A 20314-nucleotide genomic window follows, 5' to 3' on the forward strand; every position below is an offset into this window, starting at 1 on the left:
ATTTTAAGGATAGAAGAACTTCAATTCAATCTGAATCACTCTCACACACACACACACACACACACACACGGCTCCTTCTTTGTCTTTTCTTTTTCAAAATACACACTGTACCGTCACCAAAAATACAAATGTCAGACTGCCGAGTTAGGCAAACGCAGGTCTATAGAGTTTAATGCATCTGTGTCACAATCATGTCACCCCCAAGAATCTCAGAGTTGCTAAAAGAAAGAAAAAAAAAGTCACTGACTCAACCGTCAACTCTCAGAGTCTGGTCGTCACAGAGTCTGATGTGCAGAGTCGTGCACCTTTTTTTTATTTTTCTTTCTCCAGTGAAAAAGTTTGATGTTTGTATTGCATCAGTGTGATATAGGCCGTTCAAATCCTGCACACACACACACACACAGTCTGAAGAAGCTGCCAATGGACTGAATAATTGTGTTAATTGATGTTTATATAAAATAATTTCAGTTTTTGAAGCTCTGCTTTTGTGCCATGAGCCAATTTGTGCCCAGCAACAGCTGAAGATGCAGCTGATGTAAAATTACAAAATAACTCATTTCCTTTCACATATCTTTGCCTCCTATTCGGTATTATATACATGTCTGTTTGAGATTTTGTTGTTCCCATTTATAATGTCACAGCAATGGCCGAAATAACACGGTAACCAAGGCAACAAAATGATCCATCATTTCTAACAAACTTGTAAAAAGCTACAAATTGCTGTGCTGATCTGGCTGATGTGTCATCTCTGTTAATAAGCATAAGAGGGTGCCTACAAGCCAGGCGAGAGCTGGAAATCTTTGGTGTCCGTTCCGTTTTAACGCGCTGTCCCTACATTAATAAATAATGGAACTTTAATGGATGAATAATACATCAAAATTACAGTCCTGGTCCGGATCTGTCTCCTTGCTGCATGCTAGATTGTCTATTTGTGAGGCTACGGTGAGCTGAAAGCCATTTGCAATGCTTGGTCAGTTTGTGGGGCACCTCATACAGTCCTAATGTCCTCATAAGCAGCAGTAGCTGACCCCGCTTAATGAGGATTAATGCAGGATCAGATTGGAGTTTGTGCCTGTGCTCAGGCGCACTTCCCACCTGCCTGTTATTGATTGAAGGTTCGTGTCCCTGTAAAATAAAATAAAAAATATATAAATTGTTGGATAGTGACAGGAAGAGAAATGAGGGAGCTGGATTGTACGACCATGGAATAAATGAGGTACAGTAATAGAGGAGATTCCAGAGAGGGAATGGTGATTGTTGCTTTTGACATGGAACAGTGCTTCTAAAAGCTTATTGGTTCTACATTTGTCAACACGTTGCTAAGGAGACACGAGTCCAGGGATAAATGTAAGGAATTTTTTAAAAAAAAATCCAAATTATTTACTGTGCTTTAATTATTTATATAGCAAAATCTAAAATTTTGGAAGCTTTGATTCTAACAGATCCACACCAAGCCACCATATCTGTTCTCTTCCTTCCATTTCCCAGGTTCCCTCTCCAGCCCATTAAGCACATTCATGAAGGGTCAGGTATTGAGTGGCCTTCGGATCAGGACGGGCAAATTCTTGCACAACTGATTTGGTTTCACGAGCTGGAAGGATTATTTCTTGTGTTGATTTTTTGTGCTGACAAGCACACATATTGTAAAAATTCTCATAATATGCTCTAAAGCTGCAGCAATTAGTCAATATTTTTCTGGGCACTGGTTTGTCCATACATGTCAGAATATATGAATCGATAAATCATTTTAAATAATCCATAAATCAAAAAAACATCATCAGCTCCAGATCTAGTAGCTGCAGCATTAAGATTTCCACCTTTAACGCCAAAAACAAACGTTCGTCACATCGTGTATCTCTCAGTGCGACAATGTCTCGGTCTGAATTCAATTGCTGTGACATTTTATGGGATTTTTCCGGAGCTCCTAATTATTTGACAGCTAAAGAATAATTTTCTCCAACATAAAAGAACAAGCCAACCACATCTCTCACAAAAAGTTCCAGCAAAAAAACTAGCAATATTTCCATCCTCCTTCCCCGCCATTAGTACGACTTTTCCTCAAGTTTTCTGCATCTTTCTCTCCTTTCCCTCTCAGCGGTGATGTCCCATATTCATAGGTTCATCACATCTAAATATAGACTTTAACGGCTGCTGAGCAAGAGCCAGATTGAGGAAAAAAAAAAAAAAACACAAAGAAAGTAGGTGCCACCGAGACAGGAAGAAACAGCATGGGAGATGGGTGTGTGTTTCACTGTCCACTGGAATGTATACAAGAGGCCAGTCCGTCACTGGGAATGAGGAGGCGAGCCTGGTGGCTTGGTGAGGGTGTTGGGGGAAGTCTCGGTGGTGGCCACTAGTCATACCGGCCCTTCAGTCAAGCCCTCCAGGGGGAGGGTGGTGGCATTGTCGGTGGGCTGGGAGTTGTCCTGAAGGTGCGAGGAGGGCACGTGGGCGGCTGCAGCCAGACTGGCATAAGGCAGGTGGCAGTCGGTGTGCAGAAACGGTGGGTAGTGCTGGCGGTAGCAGATGTACGCAAACAGCAACCCGATCACTCCTCCAACAAAGGCATCTGTGAAGACACCAAAACACATATATTTTAAGGTATGCATCCTGGGCTAATTTTAGCCTGTGTGGAGGAAGAGAAATAACACCAGCTCTTATTTGTAGAATGAGCCCAGTTAATTAGGCGTTACTGTATGTGCTATAGTGCGTCACTGAGCATTCATCACGCCTGGCTCGTTTAGAAGTTGATGGAAGTAAAGAGAAAGGAAAAGCCATGAATCTGAGCGCAGGGCTCCTTTGCCCCTGGACAGGCTGTCTCTGTCACTTTGTCATACGCTGAATACTTTTGTATTATATCTGCCCCCCTTTAAGCTATAATACATCACATAATATCACACTGCCTTAGTGAATATAAAGCCTATATTGCTGGATATATATCAAAATGACACAGCCAGCTGGTGACTGAAGCAGCTGAGGTAGAGACTTCCATAGCATCAAAATTACATTTTTCCATAAGTCTCCTTTTATTTTCTGCTTCTGGGTAAAATGAAAACATTGATTTCCACCAATCAGGAGGTAGCTCTGCTGGTGTTTGATCCACTCATGTCCACTGAACTTAAAAGACTGTGATTATTAGTTTGGTGGCCTCATTCAGACAGCGACGTGAGGTTCAGGAAGAAGAGAAACTCCACATGAACATCTAGAATATTCATCAGGCATGGTGTAGCAGCCATGCTAAGGGGGGGCTCCCAGCTTGTGTTTACACTGCGAGCAGATTGTGGCCCCTCAAGTTTAATGGGCTGCACCCCTGCTGCTGCGTTACAGTCAGCTGAGGAGGGACAGGAGGAAAAGTAAACTCGGCCTGTAACTACTGCCTGCTTTGGTCTACTGATGTCTGCTCTAAACAAAACAAATACATCCATAAAAGCTGACTGTTGTGTAGCCGCCCTGCAACCCAGGAACATATGGCTTTTTTAGAACTAATTAACACCATATGACGGAGCTGTCATCGTATTATCACATATTCTCTCCCACATCCCACTCACATTTGCACCCCCCTTCAATTTCAGTTCAAAAGAGATGAACACTGGAGCTTGTAATTATAGTGTTTCTCATTGATGCAGTTTTTTAGGAAATCAAAACCAGCCTTTATGCAAAAACTAAAATAAAGCAGCCTGTTGGGCAAACAAACAAGCACAGACCCCCTTCGTTTATCAGCCATGCTGATTGAGTTTAAATGTTGTGTGAATACACCAGTACAGCTGTTTTAAATGTGGGCTTTATACAGTCTCTGTATCATAATTACAGAAGTGTCTCAGGCTGCAGACTTCATGCAGATGCATCCTTCTCCAGCTGACACAAGCACGTTTAACACTTTGGTGAGTTAGGAACACAGGACCTTTTCAACAATGGTTCGGATTGATGCAGGTGTGTCAGTTTTTTGGGGGCAGACCTTGCCAGTGGTGTTTATAGTCGCAGGTCCGGGACAATGCAATCATCATGGCGCTGTAAAGAGGCAGCACCATGGCACAAAGACGCCAGCTGCGGCCTCGCCCCTGATCGGTGAAACACTGCAGCTTTCCCGCCAGGTAGAAGGAGGTGAAGCCAAGACCGGAGAATGCAACTGTGGCAGATAGACAGAGAGAGAGAGAGAGGGAGAGAAGGTTAGGTTTAAAAATGAAGTCGATATGGTTGCAGCCCGTCCTGACCGGGAAAATGTAACATTAGGTCGATACTGCAGTCCTTGAAAATGGAAAATGAGCGTTTTTCTTCAGCTGCATCACTACATGGTTATGAAGGCAGAGACTCACTGAGATGGCAGACAAAAATGGCATCTGCATCTTGTGTGATTCATTGTGCATTGTGCAAACATGATGTCAGTTCTAATGTGCATACAGAGCGGGTAAATGACACTCAGTCACAAGCTCTAACTTGATACTTATGTGAGATATGTAAGCTGTCCTCTAGTGATTAGACACGTGTTAATGCTAGGTGTAATAAATGTAAATTAATGTTATGTTCTATAAGATGATAGTTAGATATCTACGTGTTAAAACGAAGGATACTGGACTGGCTATACAAAGATATATAAACATCTCACACTGAAGGAGACGTTTTGAACAATGTGCCTATTTTCTGCAACGTTTACAGTATGTGGCATCAGTGTGTGTCATACATCAGACTTTCCATGTAAACAGTGCTTACAATGAGGACAGATACAGTATAAGAGGCATATAATGAGCATAGCTGGAGCATGTTCTCCTCTGCTCAGATACAGCTTGAGTTCAGAGGGAAAAATAAAGGCCTGTGTGAGAGATAAATGGAACTGAGCTGCTGGCCTTGCACAGGAGACCCCTTGCTGATGTTGGTTAGTGTGAGAGAAACAGCGGCGGCCTAATTGCATGAATTAAAGGTTCTGTGATGGAGCCATAAGAGGTAGTACTGAGACAGGGTCATTAGTTTACTGCTACAGCAGGCCAAATAGCACCCATCAGCACCCATCAGCTGCCCATTCGTCAGTCAAGCTACAAACTGGCCAAGAATACTAAGGACACTGGGACACGTGTGCAGCCTGAGAGAAAGAGAGAGAGAGAGAGAGAGAGAGAGAGGGAGAGAGAGAGAGAGGGGACCAATGGAAGAGGGAGGCAGACAGTCTCACAGACAGTCCTGCTGCCAGCCAGAACTCTCTATTAAAAATCTACATTTTCCATTAGGCCATTTGTATATTGGATGGCCGGTGTGGGCTGATATTAGTTTTCTATTAAAAAGTGATTATACATTGGTAGTCATGGATATATTGTAGTTTGCTTGATTGGATTTTACTCTACTCCTGCAGAGGTGGTTGGACTGCATTGTGTTGCAGCCAGGATGTCCTGAAGGCAGTGTTGGGGGAGTAAGGGATTACATGCACCGACGTTAGAGTACACAATATGAGTAACTGTACTCTGTTACAGTTACAGTCTAAAGAGATTAGAATACATTACATACATTGTTAAAATCAGTGGATTGCACGGTACTTTCATGTGTTTATTCACTCAGGGGGATAAAACTAGTTACATAAAAATCATTGTCTTCATTGCAACAAAGATCTTGTTCACAGCAGATGTCTGACGACTGTCTCCTGCTCGCTTGTCTCACTGTGTGGTTATGTACATGTGTATGATGGTGAATAGTCATTGGCGTGAGTGCAGCCGGACTGATGGAAGCTCAGAGTCTGAGGATGAGGATGAAGACTGAAGCGTTGTGCTCCTCAATCATGATGCCGGTGTTGTGCCAAAAAGTGATCATCTGCAGCTATAAGGCTCTTTGCGTTGTCCCTTTTTTGTGCTGATTTTTTGGCAGATGATTACTTTTTGGCACAACACCGACACACAGTTTACATCACTTGAATGAGTGAGTTAGCTATTGGCTGCTAGCTAACTCTGTGCAGTCAGTTAAGAACCTCTGTTTTATGTAAGTATTCAAACATTGTTTCATGTGTGTAAAATGAGCTTGAGTGACTGCAGGGGGTGATTGCGGCATTCAATTCAAAAATGCAATTCAACGTGTAAGTAATCCAAGTAATCAGAATTGAAAATGTAATTACATTACAAATGACATTTTAGGGCATGTAATGTGTATCCTGTAACTGCATACTTTTTTAAAAGTATCCTTCCCATCACTGCCTGTAGGCACAGGATGTGACAAACTCTGTGGATCAAAACACATGTATAAGAATTGTCTGTCCAGGAGAATAGATGGAAACATTTGTACTTATCTACAGGAGGACAGGTGTTTTGAAGGAATGAATATTAGATCGCAGAGGCTGTCAGACTTTCATCTCCCTGTAACAACACATTGTACAGCTCTGCAGCTCACAAAGGTTTTCACAGAGCAGCTAAACTGGACACTAGATGGAAAAATCAAGAAAGAAATCAACAGAAGGGTAATTTAAAGTGTAAGAGGACAGATTAAATCATTACATTTTTAAGAGATAGAGAAAAATCCATTATGTTCAAGGCTAATTGGATCCTAGTTGTGTAAAAAACATTGTGCAAAGTCATCATCACCACTCACACAGTTGTACCACATGGGCTTTACAGACAACAATTCATTTACTTTCATGCTTTCTGGCTCCGCTCATCAGCCCGCTCCTTCTGTTTGGAGGTTATGAACAAGCCATCCAAGATGCTCGGCCTCAGCATCCCTCAATGCCCATCCATCTCACTTCCAGACGACCTCTCCGCATTACCAATCACACAGCGGCTCACACCATTCATTTTAATAGCTCTAACCACAGCTAAGACAATTACATTACTCATTTGGGAAGACAGAACTAAATTATCCATGAACCACAGACTCAGTCTGCTGACTGAACACTTGAACTTTTAACTCGAAGCAGCTTTCAGTGGAGCTGAGCCCTCATCGCTCTGCCATTAATCACAGTTTGGTAACACTGACAACACTGGTATATATTAATTGATCCACACACATGTGCTTCTCCTGCTTTTATACTTCTGCATAATGATTACTCACATTATATTTGTGAGGACAGCAGCAGTGGTCCTGAAAAGCCCTCTTATTTATTTAAAAAGATGCAACCTGGAGTTTATTCAAAAGCAAAAAAAAAACAATACATCCAATTTTTAGAGAGTCGTGAGAAGTTATGACAACCTGACAACACATAAGGTGACTTCAAATAAAAACTGATAGGATTTACTGAACAGATTGAACCTAGCCAACCAATAAAACCAAACAAAACTGTATTACTAAAGCTATGATAAGGGAAATTATTCATTGTAGAAGAGCAGCAAGCTTGCAGTTTTATCTCCATACTGTACACAACCAATGTTTGCTGACTCAACGAGTCAACATCTTGAGGATTACACTAATAGAAATGCTTTGATGATTTGCATAATCATGCACGAGTGGGGACAGCAAGTATGCATCCTGCACATACTACACACAAACCCATTTTCCCATGTAAAATTAGCAGGATAAACTGACCCAGTGGCTTATACAATGAATAGTAATAGTAATAAGCAGCGGAGGGCGACCCTCATGAGGCAAGCAAGAGTCCGCGAAAGGCTAGAGGACATGGAGGAGGCTCAGAAAGAGAAAAACATCATGGTTTGCATTTCAAAAGTTTTTAAAAGCAGTTCCTCTGAGACAAAACAAAGATCCGTAATGAGACGGATGAGTGAAGCGTAATTGCTTTTTTTCCATCTTTGAACAAGCACAAGGCTTGTTGAGAATTTTCAGATGATACGACCTATTCTGACTTCTACGTAAACAGGAAAATGCCGTATGTACACAGACGAATGACATAGCAGTCATATGATGTGGTTGTGTGAGTGTAGTTTGTAAAGCCGCCTGACTCATCAGCATGGTAGTTAAAATGGCAGAGAAGCTTGTTGCTGGAAGTAATTATCCTGTAACACGTTTAATTAATACTGTGATGTGGTGAAGTGGTGGTCGAACACTTTGCTACATGACAACATACATGTACGGCATGGAGATTCATTGAGATACAACATATTTGTTGCTTTATTATGTCAAACTTTTTGGAAAATCCAGACAACAGAACTATGAGAAACTCCATCCTAATGACAGTGTTGTGATGCATATATATGCAACCATATAAACCCATTAACCATTAGCAGAGCCTTGCAGAGGCAGTATGTGACTGCAGGCTCTCACCTTTGTTCTCATGAGCCACTTAATGTATACAAATGTATTTTTTAATCTTCAGTATCGTTATGTAGAAATGTTGTTTCTGAACTCAAACAGGGAGAAAGTGCGGGATGTATATAATTACACTCTCCATCTCCCAGCCTCCCCCACATTCTCTCCTATTCAGCCCTTTGACCCAAGCAGGAACTGCTGGGACACCACTCTGACTCTTGCCAGAAGTAATGCATATTAACCAGCCACTTAGGCACCAAGGCAGTTTCATCCATTAACATACAAAAGCTCAACAGAACCTCCTTATTAGCGCTGTGTAATTGCTGCTTCACTCTGCACTGAAGTGTGCCTGATTGTGTTACCACAAAAAATATGAGCGCACACTTTGCAGGATTCACTTCAGGGGCTGAACTAATATGATGGACATGGCACGTTAGGGTTAATTTAATATAGATTGTGTGCATAAGTAAAAGATGGTGGAGATTTAAAGATGGGATTAGGTTCGTCTCATGGGCTTCATTTAGGCTTTGGAGAGATTGTAGATGGTAAAGATGGCAGATGGTTTTTAACAGAGTATATTAATTGATCATATCTAATTACTTAATATGCACAGGGGGAGAGGGTGGGGTGAATATTAACAAGAAACAGACAATTACAGTGGATGCTTTAGGGCGTCTGCTTGTATATCTGTGCAGTGGGTTCAGGTTTGTTTTTCTCTTTCTGGGACCTGTCTCCTCCAATTCCTTCTACTCAGTGTCTTCTGCTATCAAGTGAAGAAAAGGAACCTAATTACAGAGAACGTGAGCAGCTTTTAAAAACTTTGAAATGTAATAACAATCGTTTGCCAGCTTCAGAAAATAGCTGTCATCAAACACTGACGTCCTGTGTGTATTTATATCCTCGTCCTGACTGATGATGATGATGGATTAGTTTAGGTTGTGCTTTTTGTCGCACGCCACAGCATCCTGTGAGGATATAATCTGAAGGTCTGTGAGTGCATCTCTTGTCTGTGTGAATGCAAAGCTTCACACCAGCCAGAAGTGATGTTGTGTGTTACCTTCAGACGCCACTTTAAATAAGACTATGCTCACTCTTGTCATCTTGTCTGGCCTCTATTTTTCCGTCTCCTGCCACATTTGTCTGAGTAAAAGCTTTGTAACTTATGTGTAGTCCAACAAGCATTGTCTGGGAAAAAAGAGGACACAGACAGGAAATTGGATTTCTTCTTCTGCTGGCATATGGGTGCTCCGTGTGTCCCCATCGCACTCTTCTCTCAATCACATTCTTACTCGCAGAGCAACAACATAAGGCTATTAGAGCTGTCGCACAGATGAATGTAATCCACACAGAGTGCTGCTGTGAAATACAGAGCATCATCCCTCTGTGCCATTTCTAATGGGACACAGGCAGCACTTCAAAGCATTTCTTTCTTAAAGCAGGTATTTGAAAATCTGTAAGCGTTAATATTATGCAAAAAAAAAAAAAACATGATTCTAAATCAGGTTGGACCATGAAATTACAGCCATCTCAGTTTTTACTGCCACATCACCTACTTCTGTTTGACATATAACACGCAACACTGTACATTACAATTATGGGCCAAGGCAGACAAATTGACAGCTTAAATATGATAAAATATATTAAATATGATAAGATTTCAAAAGATTATTAGACTGTAAAATAAAAGTTAAATATGTTATAGTGTCAAGAGTTTTTTCTTTCCAGCCTGTGAGGATTAAAGCAACCGTCTGACAATTTACATATTCTGCCACTGTTCATAAATCCAGCAGAGTTACCTTGTTATAATGTGAACATGAGCAAACAATGAGGACACAGGTCGTAAAAGACATAAAGATTTTTTTCCCCTTTGCATGATAAATAGTGAAAAGTTCAATGTGATATCATTGTAACTGTGATATGCAGTTGCTAAAGCAACAGCGAGGAAAAAACTTTGAAGCTATGCAGTCATGTGTTTTATGTTTAGTGAAAGCGAGGCCATTAAGGGGTGTTTTCAAAGATATATCCTCTTAAATGCTGTCTTTATGCGCCTGGTTCCACCATGTAACGGCCTATCAAAGGATTATTCACATCTGTGCAGCCCATAACAGACACTGTGTGCAATACTGTTTAACATTCATCTGTCGGACAACAGAAAAACATGTGAATTATTTAACACGCTGCAGAAGTGAAAACAGCTTGGGAAGCACTGTGGCTGCAAAGATGTCCAGTGTCCCACGTTAGTCTGCACAGCTGTGCACAGCAGGAAGTCACGTGCAACTGGTGCGTACTCTCATCTACAGCTTGTAGGAGACTCAGACCTAACAAGCTGTGAACTGATTCAAAACTCAATTCAACATGTTGTAAGAGAGGCAACACGAGGAAGCACCTTTCACACTGCCAATCAGCACACATGGTTATTTTCTACTCGGTTACTAGCTGCTGTTGTTTGCAGTTTTAATGAGCCGGTGTGAATGTGAGTGACTTCTGTGCTGGCACTGTGTAGTGAGTGCAGTGCAGTGATACTCACAGGACGAATGGCTGCTGGGGAAGCTCTTGCGTCCCTCGATGATTACCTCCGACACCCCGTTGCACAGCATCTTCGCATTCCCTTGTCCATCTGGGAAACAGCGCTCGTAGTAATCCGGTCTGGGCCTGAAGATTCAAGTGCAGCACAAGAGACTGTTTCAGTATCATCACTACAGAGAATCCCATTTTATACGTCAAACACTTCAAGTAAGCGTACCTGCCAACAATCAACTTGATAGTATTCGTGAAGACTCCATTCAGAGCGAGAGCCAGAGACACAGCTGGAAGAGGAGACTCATACAGAATTATAAATGGTAGCTTTCTGTGGTTTATTGTCAAAACTGGTTAAACAGATGACAAAATTACATTAAACAGGAATATATTTTTCTTTTAATGCAACAATTGGTTATGGGGATTTCCCTCACAGCTGGACAGATTCAGTCAAGATTTATGTGTGAATCACAGAAGCAGAAACATCAAGCAGGGTTTAAACTGAGTGCATGCTTCAGCAGCAGCTAAAGCATCAACATGCTAACATACACACAACAGCAAGTGACAGTTTCTTATCAGCACAAAAAACAAGCTAAGGGCTAGGCTACAGCTGAGGCTGATGGAAGCAGGGATGAGGTGTTTAACCAACATCTCATGTCAATCAATTATAATTATATCACACAGGTATCTAAAAAGGGAGAAAATGTTATCCATACTCAAATACTGCAGCGACAAGTTTCTTAAGAGCCTAATAAGTCTGGGAAGTAATTACTTCTCCAGCTAAACTCCCATCCTATCAAAGAGGATGACTGCAGCTGGTTGACAGGTAGGCATTACACTGTGAATGTATGTTCATTTAATTAGCTCTGAAGAAAGCCACTGGGGCTCATCATCAGCCAGAGTGTCTGCCCCCGTAGGTTAATCCCAGTAGTCTGCGGTGGAACTGAAATTACCCCTTGTCGCCAGCACTCAAATGTGTGAGAGGAGCCCAGTGTCAATGTTATTTAACCGGCTGTTAAACTCAGTGAAGATCAGATGGAAGCTCAAACTGAGACACCTTCTGTTTGACCAGTTCAAAATGGGACATTTAGCTGCAGAGTGTTCTCTTTGTCGGACTTCTCGTGTTGCTAGGAGGCCGAACTGATGGTCTTTTTTCTGCAGACAGCAGCTGTGTGTGACAGTCCATGTGTTTGATCTCCAAAACTTACTCCTGGCATCAGATGTGCTGGTTTCATTTCCAGCAGCATGCATACAGTCACATGGTACAGTTCCCACCATGCATTAAAGTGTCTCCACTTTAGCCAGAACTCGCCACACATCTGTTAAATAAAGGGCCTGAGCTGGGTTGGAGTGATTGGCCATTCTTGTAGCTCACCACAGTGCACCTACTGTATTGATCATTCTAATTATGTACTCGACCTTGATCAGCCTCTCTGCCAAAGACATCTACACTACATTTCATTGTGCTTTTGCCTCTGGTTGACAAGACTGGCCTAGAGTTTGCTCTTGTGATTGCAGTATAGGGTACAGTTTAAGGAAATTAGAGGCCTATTGAATAAAGACGGGCTGGATCTGTCTTAATTACTATCACTGACAAGATGAATGATAAACTACGGCTGACCAAAACATTTCTACTGTTTCAGGATTTTCTTTAACATATGTATGAGGCAGAGTGCAACAGGAGGCATGCAAGGATGGATGGATGGATGGCTGGATGGATGGATGATGGATGGATGGATGGATGGATGGATGGATGGATGGATGGATGGATGGATGGATGGATGATAGATGGATGGATGGATGGATGGATGGATGGATAGATGGATAATGAATAGATGGATGGATGGATAGATGGATAATGAATAGATGGATGGATGGATAGATGGATGATGAATCGATGGATGGATGGATAGATGGATAATGAATAGATGGATGGATGGATAGATGGATGGATGGATGGATGGATGGATGGATGGATGATGGATGGATGGATGGATGATGGATGGATGGATGGATGGATGGATGGATGGATGGATGGATGGATGGATGAATCGATGGATGGATGGATGGATGGATGAATGGATGGATGGATGGATGGATGGATGATGGATGGATGGATGGATGGATGGATGGATGATTGATGGATGGATGGATGGATGGATGGATGGATGGATGGATGGATGGATGATGGATGGATGGATGGATGATGGATGGATGGATGGATGGATGGATGAAGCTCTGGCACATTATTAGTTACTAATATAAACCATGCTCATACAAACATTATTACATCTGACTGGTAGATGACTTCCTCTGCACACAGTAAACAATAATATCTCTGCGTGCTCGTCTCATTTCACAGTCAGAAGATGAATAACATTATTCATGCTTTGTAACCAAAATTAAAAACAATCACTACAGAATCACCTTTGTGCCTGAGAGCAGACGTTTGGAAAAAATATAATCAAACTTCCAAAATGGCTTCATTACACCCTGACTGATAGATAATCATATAATTAAGCAGCAGGAGTTTGGGAATGATAAAGGGTTATGAGCCAAGTCTACACAAGGGAACACTGCGATCGAATAAAGACACAATATGATAGCAGAATGCATTGTATCAGGGAGGACACGCACTATATTTGCAAATGTCTAATTGGTATTCAAAGGATGAAAATGTAACTCGGTCATATCTGTTTGAAAATTTGATTCATGAATTCAACCCTCAGGGGCAACTTTGAACTCAACACATATAAGGTGCAGCTACGTCTGTGATTTTTGCTTACAAACAGGTCTGTAGTTAGCTACACAGCCAGCCGAAGACGTGCTCTCTGGCACCTCTTTCTCATTAGGTTGTGAGGTAGCATTGATTCAAAGCAATCTTCAAAACCATGATCATGCAGAAACGTGTCAGAATAATGGGCTTCCTTTTATTCTTTGTTCTTCTGAGTGATGCTGTATCCCTGTACGGCTTGCAGAAGTGCTCCTCCGCAGGCGGTAATGGGCCCTGTTAAATTCTACACAGTGCTGTAATCTCTGCACTGATGCACTGAGCCACCCTCTCTCCACCTGATTCATCTCTGCGCGTCTCTTTAATTGGATTTGTGCTAAACTTTCTTAATGCTCCCTGATATGCCAAAAGCCTCCGCAGACCTCTCCACCCAGGGGAAAATGTCAAACAGGGAGAAAAAAAAAGTGCTCAGTGCTAGAGAAACGCTCAAATGCTGCTTTAGAATGAAACAAAGAGTGTGATATTTTACATAGTCATGACTGATGTGATGAAGAGTAACACGTGGCTGCAGTACAGGGTCACAGAGTTGAAAGATCTGCGCCATTAAACACAATCAAGCATTTCTGTGTGACCAATTAGCCATGCTTTTAGGGAGTGAAATGAAATGAATATGAGAAAATTTTCATCATTAATATAGATCCAGCCTCTACAGTACCATAGGTGCAGCAAGTATGATATTAAAACTATATATACAGTCCACATTTCAAGTCTGCTCCACCCACCTAAACAGGCCTCTTTGATGTCCGTCCTGTCCGTCCTCTGAATTATCTTCACCACAAATATCACTGCCAGCGGTGTAAGGAATGAAATTGCCTGTGAGCAAACAAAAGGAAAATGTACAGTTATTAATGTGTCATTAGACATGTACCGCAGCGTTCCACTGAGTCTGTTTTGCAGGTTAATCGTAAGTGACTTCTGCCTCTGGGAATGACCTCAACCTATCCATTATTCAGAGTTCATTTTAACAAGGCAAACTAAGGGGCCAAACAGCCTCCTTTATTGCTCAGTGGGTCTTCCTGCCTGTTACGGAGAGAATTTCTCCCCTAACTTGATAAGAGATTTGGGCCTCCTAAGCACCTAGGTGATTATTCATGCCTCAGGATGTATTAATTACTTTCGGGCCAGAATCAGTATTTTCTTCGCCTTAAGAAACGGCGGTAGCACAAACAGTGACCGAGTTTTGGTTCCATTATTATAACACACATATTTCATTTCCCCCCGTGTGCTGTTCGTTTGCTCAGCTTTGTGTATATCTGTGTTTCTCTGCCAATTATAAACTCATTTCGCAGCTCTGTTCTCTTGAAGTATCTGCAGTCACTCTCATAAGAGCTCTAAGAGTTGTTCACTGAATTACAATGATTAAACCAGCCACATTTATTTACAGTATGTCCCTGTGGCAAGAAACCTTAGCTGATACACTATTATTACATTATGTATACATTACAAACACTCTTGCAACTTTATCATTTCTTTAACAACACTAAAACTTTTTTCTTTTATTTTGTAATTCTCTCTTTATTCACACTGGAAACACTGGGTCCTTGATCAAGACAAGAAGCAGGCAGACTGAAGTAAGAATTCATTTTCCAAACCCCCATTAGGAAACTATAGCTCAATTATTTACCACTTTGGACTTTTGTTCCAGGTGTTTGGGCTGATTGACTGCTTATAGCGCAGCTTTAACACTGCTGGTGTGACTTTGTTGGCTGATTCTGTGGCAGACACTAATAGTATTTTCCGCTTTAAGAGGCATCTCCAGAGCATTATACAGTTATCAAAGATGAGAAGAGCATTACTTGGGAGGTTGTGCATTGCCATGGAAACAGATGATATCTTAAAGGTTTAACAATAGATGATTATTCTATTACATTTCCTTACAAAACAGGATTTATACAGCATATTGTCATTTGACTCTAGACCATAATGATTGGATGATTTCAGGTGCTTTGCCCACCCTGCATCAGTCCTGCATCGGCTCAGTGTGTTTCCAGTGTTGCTTCATTGTGAGCCTTCTTTTGTGGTTGGCTGCTCATTTTCTCTATTTTGTTTCATATATTTCAGGTGTTTTTGCTTTTTGGACTTATTTTGGATTTTCATAGCTCTCCTAATTTTAAATTATTATTATTATTATACTGCAGTGTACTAAATAAATAAATGCTGCTAGAATTTGAGCATTTAAAGGATTTTATTCATTAACTGCCTAATAAGCAAAATTCCAATACGAGCCCAGGATTTAACTGAACAAGAACGTGTCAGAATATTTTCTAAAAGTTTCTTCTTGTGTGTTTTATTAGTTCGTTAGCGCACACAAACTTTGCAGAAGTGGAATCGGTTTCATATACTGACAGTGTCAGCATGTTTGCACTTTCTCTGATCTGAAGCGTGACCTTTAGTTGTACTGATCCGAAGGTATGCACTCTCAGATCATGGCGGCCGATAACAAACACTATGCATTTTTCCTGCTACTTCTCATAATGAGAACACCCAGCAGTGACTCTGCAGGCTACAATACAGATATATAGATATATATATATATATCTATATATCTTAACAAGGTCACAGTGAGTAACGATGTGGCTTCATGTAAATCCCCTCTACGGACGTCTTTTAACAGCCAGATAAATTCTGCACACCTCCAGGGACTCTGTCAGACCAATGACATTGAGGGCTGTTAGGTATAAGCAGTGGCTGTGAGGCCTGCTTTTCAATTCATAATTTACTGTATCAACAAGTCTTCAGCACAGATCTGTGGACATTGAACTAAATATTAACTGTCAGCATGCTTATACAGCATGTTGGAAACAGAAATAAATAGGGTGCAGATAAGCTGTAGATGTTTATGTACTGCTTTGGCTGGGCATTCAGCTCTAGAGACAAATAGTCAGATTGTGTTTGTATATGCATGTGTGTGTGTCTGCTTGACTCCTTTGTGTGACTTATGCCCTTTCAAGTGCTTATCAGTGCTTATACTCGTCAAATATTTATTGATGAGAATTTGTTTTTCCATCATTTATTTATGAGCAGATCTGCCTCTGTGTATTACTTTATTTTATAAAGGCTTCTAAATATCATGAAGAACTGCTAAGCTTATCTTACAGGCAGTATTTAGATTTAGTTAGACTAATAAGTGGGTGGAAGGGTATTACCTATGCTAAAGCTGCTGTCTTAATTTGAAATGATTGACAGTCGGAGCTCTTTGCCATCTCTGCAGCTGTTTCTGCACACAGCCAGATGATTGATGTGTGTGGAGGAGCACAGGATAAAGTGGAGTGCCAGTCAGTCAAAGGCTGACAGGTTGCTAAGAGGTGAGCCAAACAAGCAACAGGCAGGCCTCTTATGTTAGTTTGATATTTTGATTAAACGGTCAGTGCCTATTAGAAAGTCTTCTGACAAGGCAGCATGTAGCCAAAGATGCCCTGCTGTATGCACATAAATACACATATTAACCTGTCTGAGCAGTGACATGAAACTGTGGACCATTGGGTAAAAAACAAAAAAACGATTTCAGCAGATTTTTATAAGGTCATTATTAAACAGAAAAAATTTGATCACTGTGATAATACTGACAGACATAATGTTCTGTCTCTGCCTTTCAGCACAAATACATTTTTGCAGGAATTCAAATTGTACGAGCTTGTGTGTTTACGAAGGACATTTTTCTGAGAATGTGGAGCGTCATAAAATAAAGTTTTTATATTTATTTTCTGCTGTGTGGTCTAGAAATTACTTATATTGTATATTGGAAATGTGCATGAGTAAAGGCCAGGTAAAACTGTAGTCAGAAGGGATTCATGGTGATGGTTAGACTGCCGCATTTAGAGTTTATATATATATTTATAGTTTATATATGTATGTTTTTTGAGGGTATTTGGTTGAAATGAAGTATTACAGATTTATTTTTAGCTTGTTTTTGGGCTCCTTAGTCATTTATTTTGCCATGATGACTCTCTAAAAAATATGACCATTTGTGTCTGTCAATAACATATGACTCACAGCAGTGTTTAGTCATTCACTGTAATGGCCACTTTGTTGTACTTTAATTGAATTGAAGCCAGCAGTTCCGGAGAACTTTGCTGCAAATAATATATATTTTCAGTCTCTGCCCAAGTGGCTGCAGATCCATCTTAGCGCAGAACAACCAATATTGCTGATTAAAAGAGGATGATGTTTACATTGGAACTGCTAATCACCACTGATCATATCCATCAGCAGGATTTAGGCTTTACCTCAACAGTAGAAATAAAAGTGATCATCCAAAATGAAGGACGGAGCACCACACAGATAGGAATTAGGCATTTAAAATCCACAAGTGAGCAAGTACTTAGTGGAAATCAACTCTGGACAGTTAGACAGCAGGTACTTACGAACATGACCCTCTTGGGAATGCGGTCTGACTCAACTAGAGGATTCTTGTAGAGCCACAGCTCCTCTGGTTGAATCACTCTCTCAAAAGGCTTCAGAAACTCTGTAACTCTGAGGCAAAGAACAAAATGTACATGGATCAGTGACACACAGTGAGAGCTGCACGGCTTTAAATGTCTGTACAGCACATCAGCTTCCTGTTTGATGCAGAGGTTAAAGTAAAAGAACAGTTGGTTCTGTTAAAAAAAAGGAAAAACACAATCAAGGCGACATCGCCCAAGATCACCTGCACTGTTGTCTTGCTCACTTACTGACTGGGAACAAATTAGCATGCTGGTACTTCCTCCAGCTCTCCCTGCCCACCCTGAGATCTGTCAGCCACAACCTTGTTCTCTGTCATTTCAACAAGGTCGTTTTGTCACCGCACGCTAAAACAATTCAAGTCTCTGCATGCTCTGTTCCAGCACTTTGCTCCACAGTAACTCTCAACCATGAATACAAGTGTTTGATTATTACTAAAAAATGTACCTTTAACCATGTGAATTCAGTCCTTCTCTCTGTGCTTCATAGCTGACTGCTAATGTTGTCTTTGCATTATCTCTCACCAAACTCAGGCCCATAACCAACTGAACCCTAACTCAGCCCAGTGCAGAGGACTCTGATGTGTGTGGCCCTCATTTGAGATCCCAGAAGCCCGGCCTTGGATAGAGTGAAGTAAACCCTTGAATTAGGGGTTATGCTTCAAATCATGAGCAACTCATAGATGATAGGTGAATGAACATAAACTGGAGTTTGAAGCATGCAAAGAACATTGTTCCCCCCTGCTGACAAGAAGGATACTGGTTCCTAGAGTCTTTGTACTCCAAGAGGGGACAGTTGTGGGTGTAAGATCCTTGGGGGATTTTAACTAGCCTTTGGTTTGAAAGTTCTTGTATCTATGTTGAAATGACAGATCTTTATGGAATACAACAACCTCTGGAATATAACCCTGTGCAGGAGGAGCACGGTGTGCTGCCATGGTCAGGCAGGTCACGCTCTCCATTGCCAAAAGGATCATTTCATCAAAAATGACTCTCTCTCTCTCTCTCCAGTTCCACAAGAATCAATCTGCTGTTAGCAGCAGTGCACTGGTAAGGGAACGGATTTGCAGCAGAATGTATATCCAGTCCTGTAAGAGGGAAAGTCAAACACACAGGACGCCATGTCGGACTTGTTAGTACAACAAGTCAACAACCATCTACGGCTAACAGGAGGGTTCTTGCCAATGAGCCACTCTGGACTTCCGAGACAAAAGCATGAAAGTGGACGATCTATGTCTGGTTGTTGACTCGGTAACAGTAATGATGGTGTCAGGCCAATCATTATTCTTCAGAGTAATAGTCCATCTTTTAAATTATGCTACCTACAGTCAAGTTTTCATTTCCTCCTCAAACGAATTAAGTGCCGGCATCCATAAGAGGAGAGCTGTCCTGAACTGACAAGACTGATAACTCAGACGGGACAGGAGGAGGAAACAGGACTGTTGGCAATTAAAAGCCAGGCAGCTAAAGTAGTTCTTTCAGTAACCAGTTAGGGTTGGACCCTGTGAAAGACCTTGTCCGTTATAAGTTCTGTAACAGGATTTATAATCCCTGATATCTAACATCACCTTTTCTCATCAGTTGCCTCGTCTACAGTAAAGGATATTACATCTTGCAGATCTAAAATCTGGAAGAAGTTATAGGGTAATGCTTTCCCCCAAACAACCACATGCCCTTCAGCCATGAATGTATCTGCTCCAGTAGTGAAGCTCACAGGCCAGCAGCAAAGACATGAAGATATTCTGGATCCATGCGCGCCTCCACAGTGTGAGGAAGAGTCCAGTGGTTAAATGGCACATAAAGGGGACAGATGTTCTTGTTTTTCCACTCTTTACACTACAGGGAAATCAATTATACATTTTTAATCTCTGTAATCGACATCCACTGTATTACACACAGAGGAGAGTCTGTTTGTTGGTCTGCTGTTTGCATGTTTTGCATACGAGCCGCCTAATCAGCACCAGCTCGTTTTACACCTTGCTGAGTCCGTGTGAACGATTGGCTTCAGCCGCATTACATTAACCGTATGTGGTGTACAATAGATTATAGTGCGCTAATGACACACAATATGCTTCCTGAATTACTCCATTTTCCCAGCTTGTTCCCTCATCAGCTTTCTTGTTCAGTGACTAGGAATGTTATTTTAGGATCAGGGGATTAAAAGCAGAGTGAGACATAAAGCATGGACAGATAGAGTCAGTGAAGGTGAACCTGAAATAACACACACAAACTAAAGCATCCATTGTAACAACATTTAACACACACATGCAACAGCCTCTGGGTCATTAAATACTGCAATGATCGCAAAGCTTATCCTGCTTTCCACCCTTAAAGTCTTAATGGGTTTAAGGAATAAACTCCCGGAGGTAGATAAACCTCATCTGCACTATGTTTTATT

General features: G+C 41.3%; 1 protein-coding gene across 1 annotated transcript in view; it reads right to left on the bottom strand.

Moving 5' to 3' along the window:
* Positions 1 to 2357: 2357 nt before the first annotated feature.
* Positions 2358 to 20314, bottom strand: part of plpp4 (phospholipid phosphatase 4) — a 36131-nt gene continuing 18174 nt past the window's right edge. The window contains exons 2-7 of the mRNA XM_028423606.1: positions 17839 to 17947; positions 14197 to 14287; positions 10910 to 10973; positions 10694 to 10818; positions 3956 to 4126; positions 2358 to 2569 (exon numbers count right to left, since the gene is read on the bottom strand). Of these exons, the coding sequence (XP_028279407.1) occupies positions 2358 to 2569; positions 3956 to 4126; positions 10694 to 10818; positions 10910 to 10973; positions 14197 to 14287; positions 17839 to 17947 (772 nt within the window). The remainder of the gene's footprint in view (positions 2570 to 3955; positions 4127 to 10693; positions 10819 to 10909; positions 10974 to 14196; positions 14288 to 17838; positions 17948 to 20314) is intronic.

The sequence above is a fragment of the Parambassis ranga genome, chromosome 15 (genome assembly GCF_900634625.1).
Source record: "Parambassis ranga chromosome 15, fParRan2.1, whole genome shotgun sequence".
Lineage (NCBI taxonomy): Eukaryota > Metazoa > Chordata > Actinopteri > Ambassidae > Parambassis > Parambassis ranga.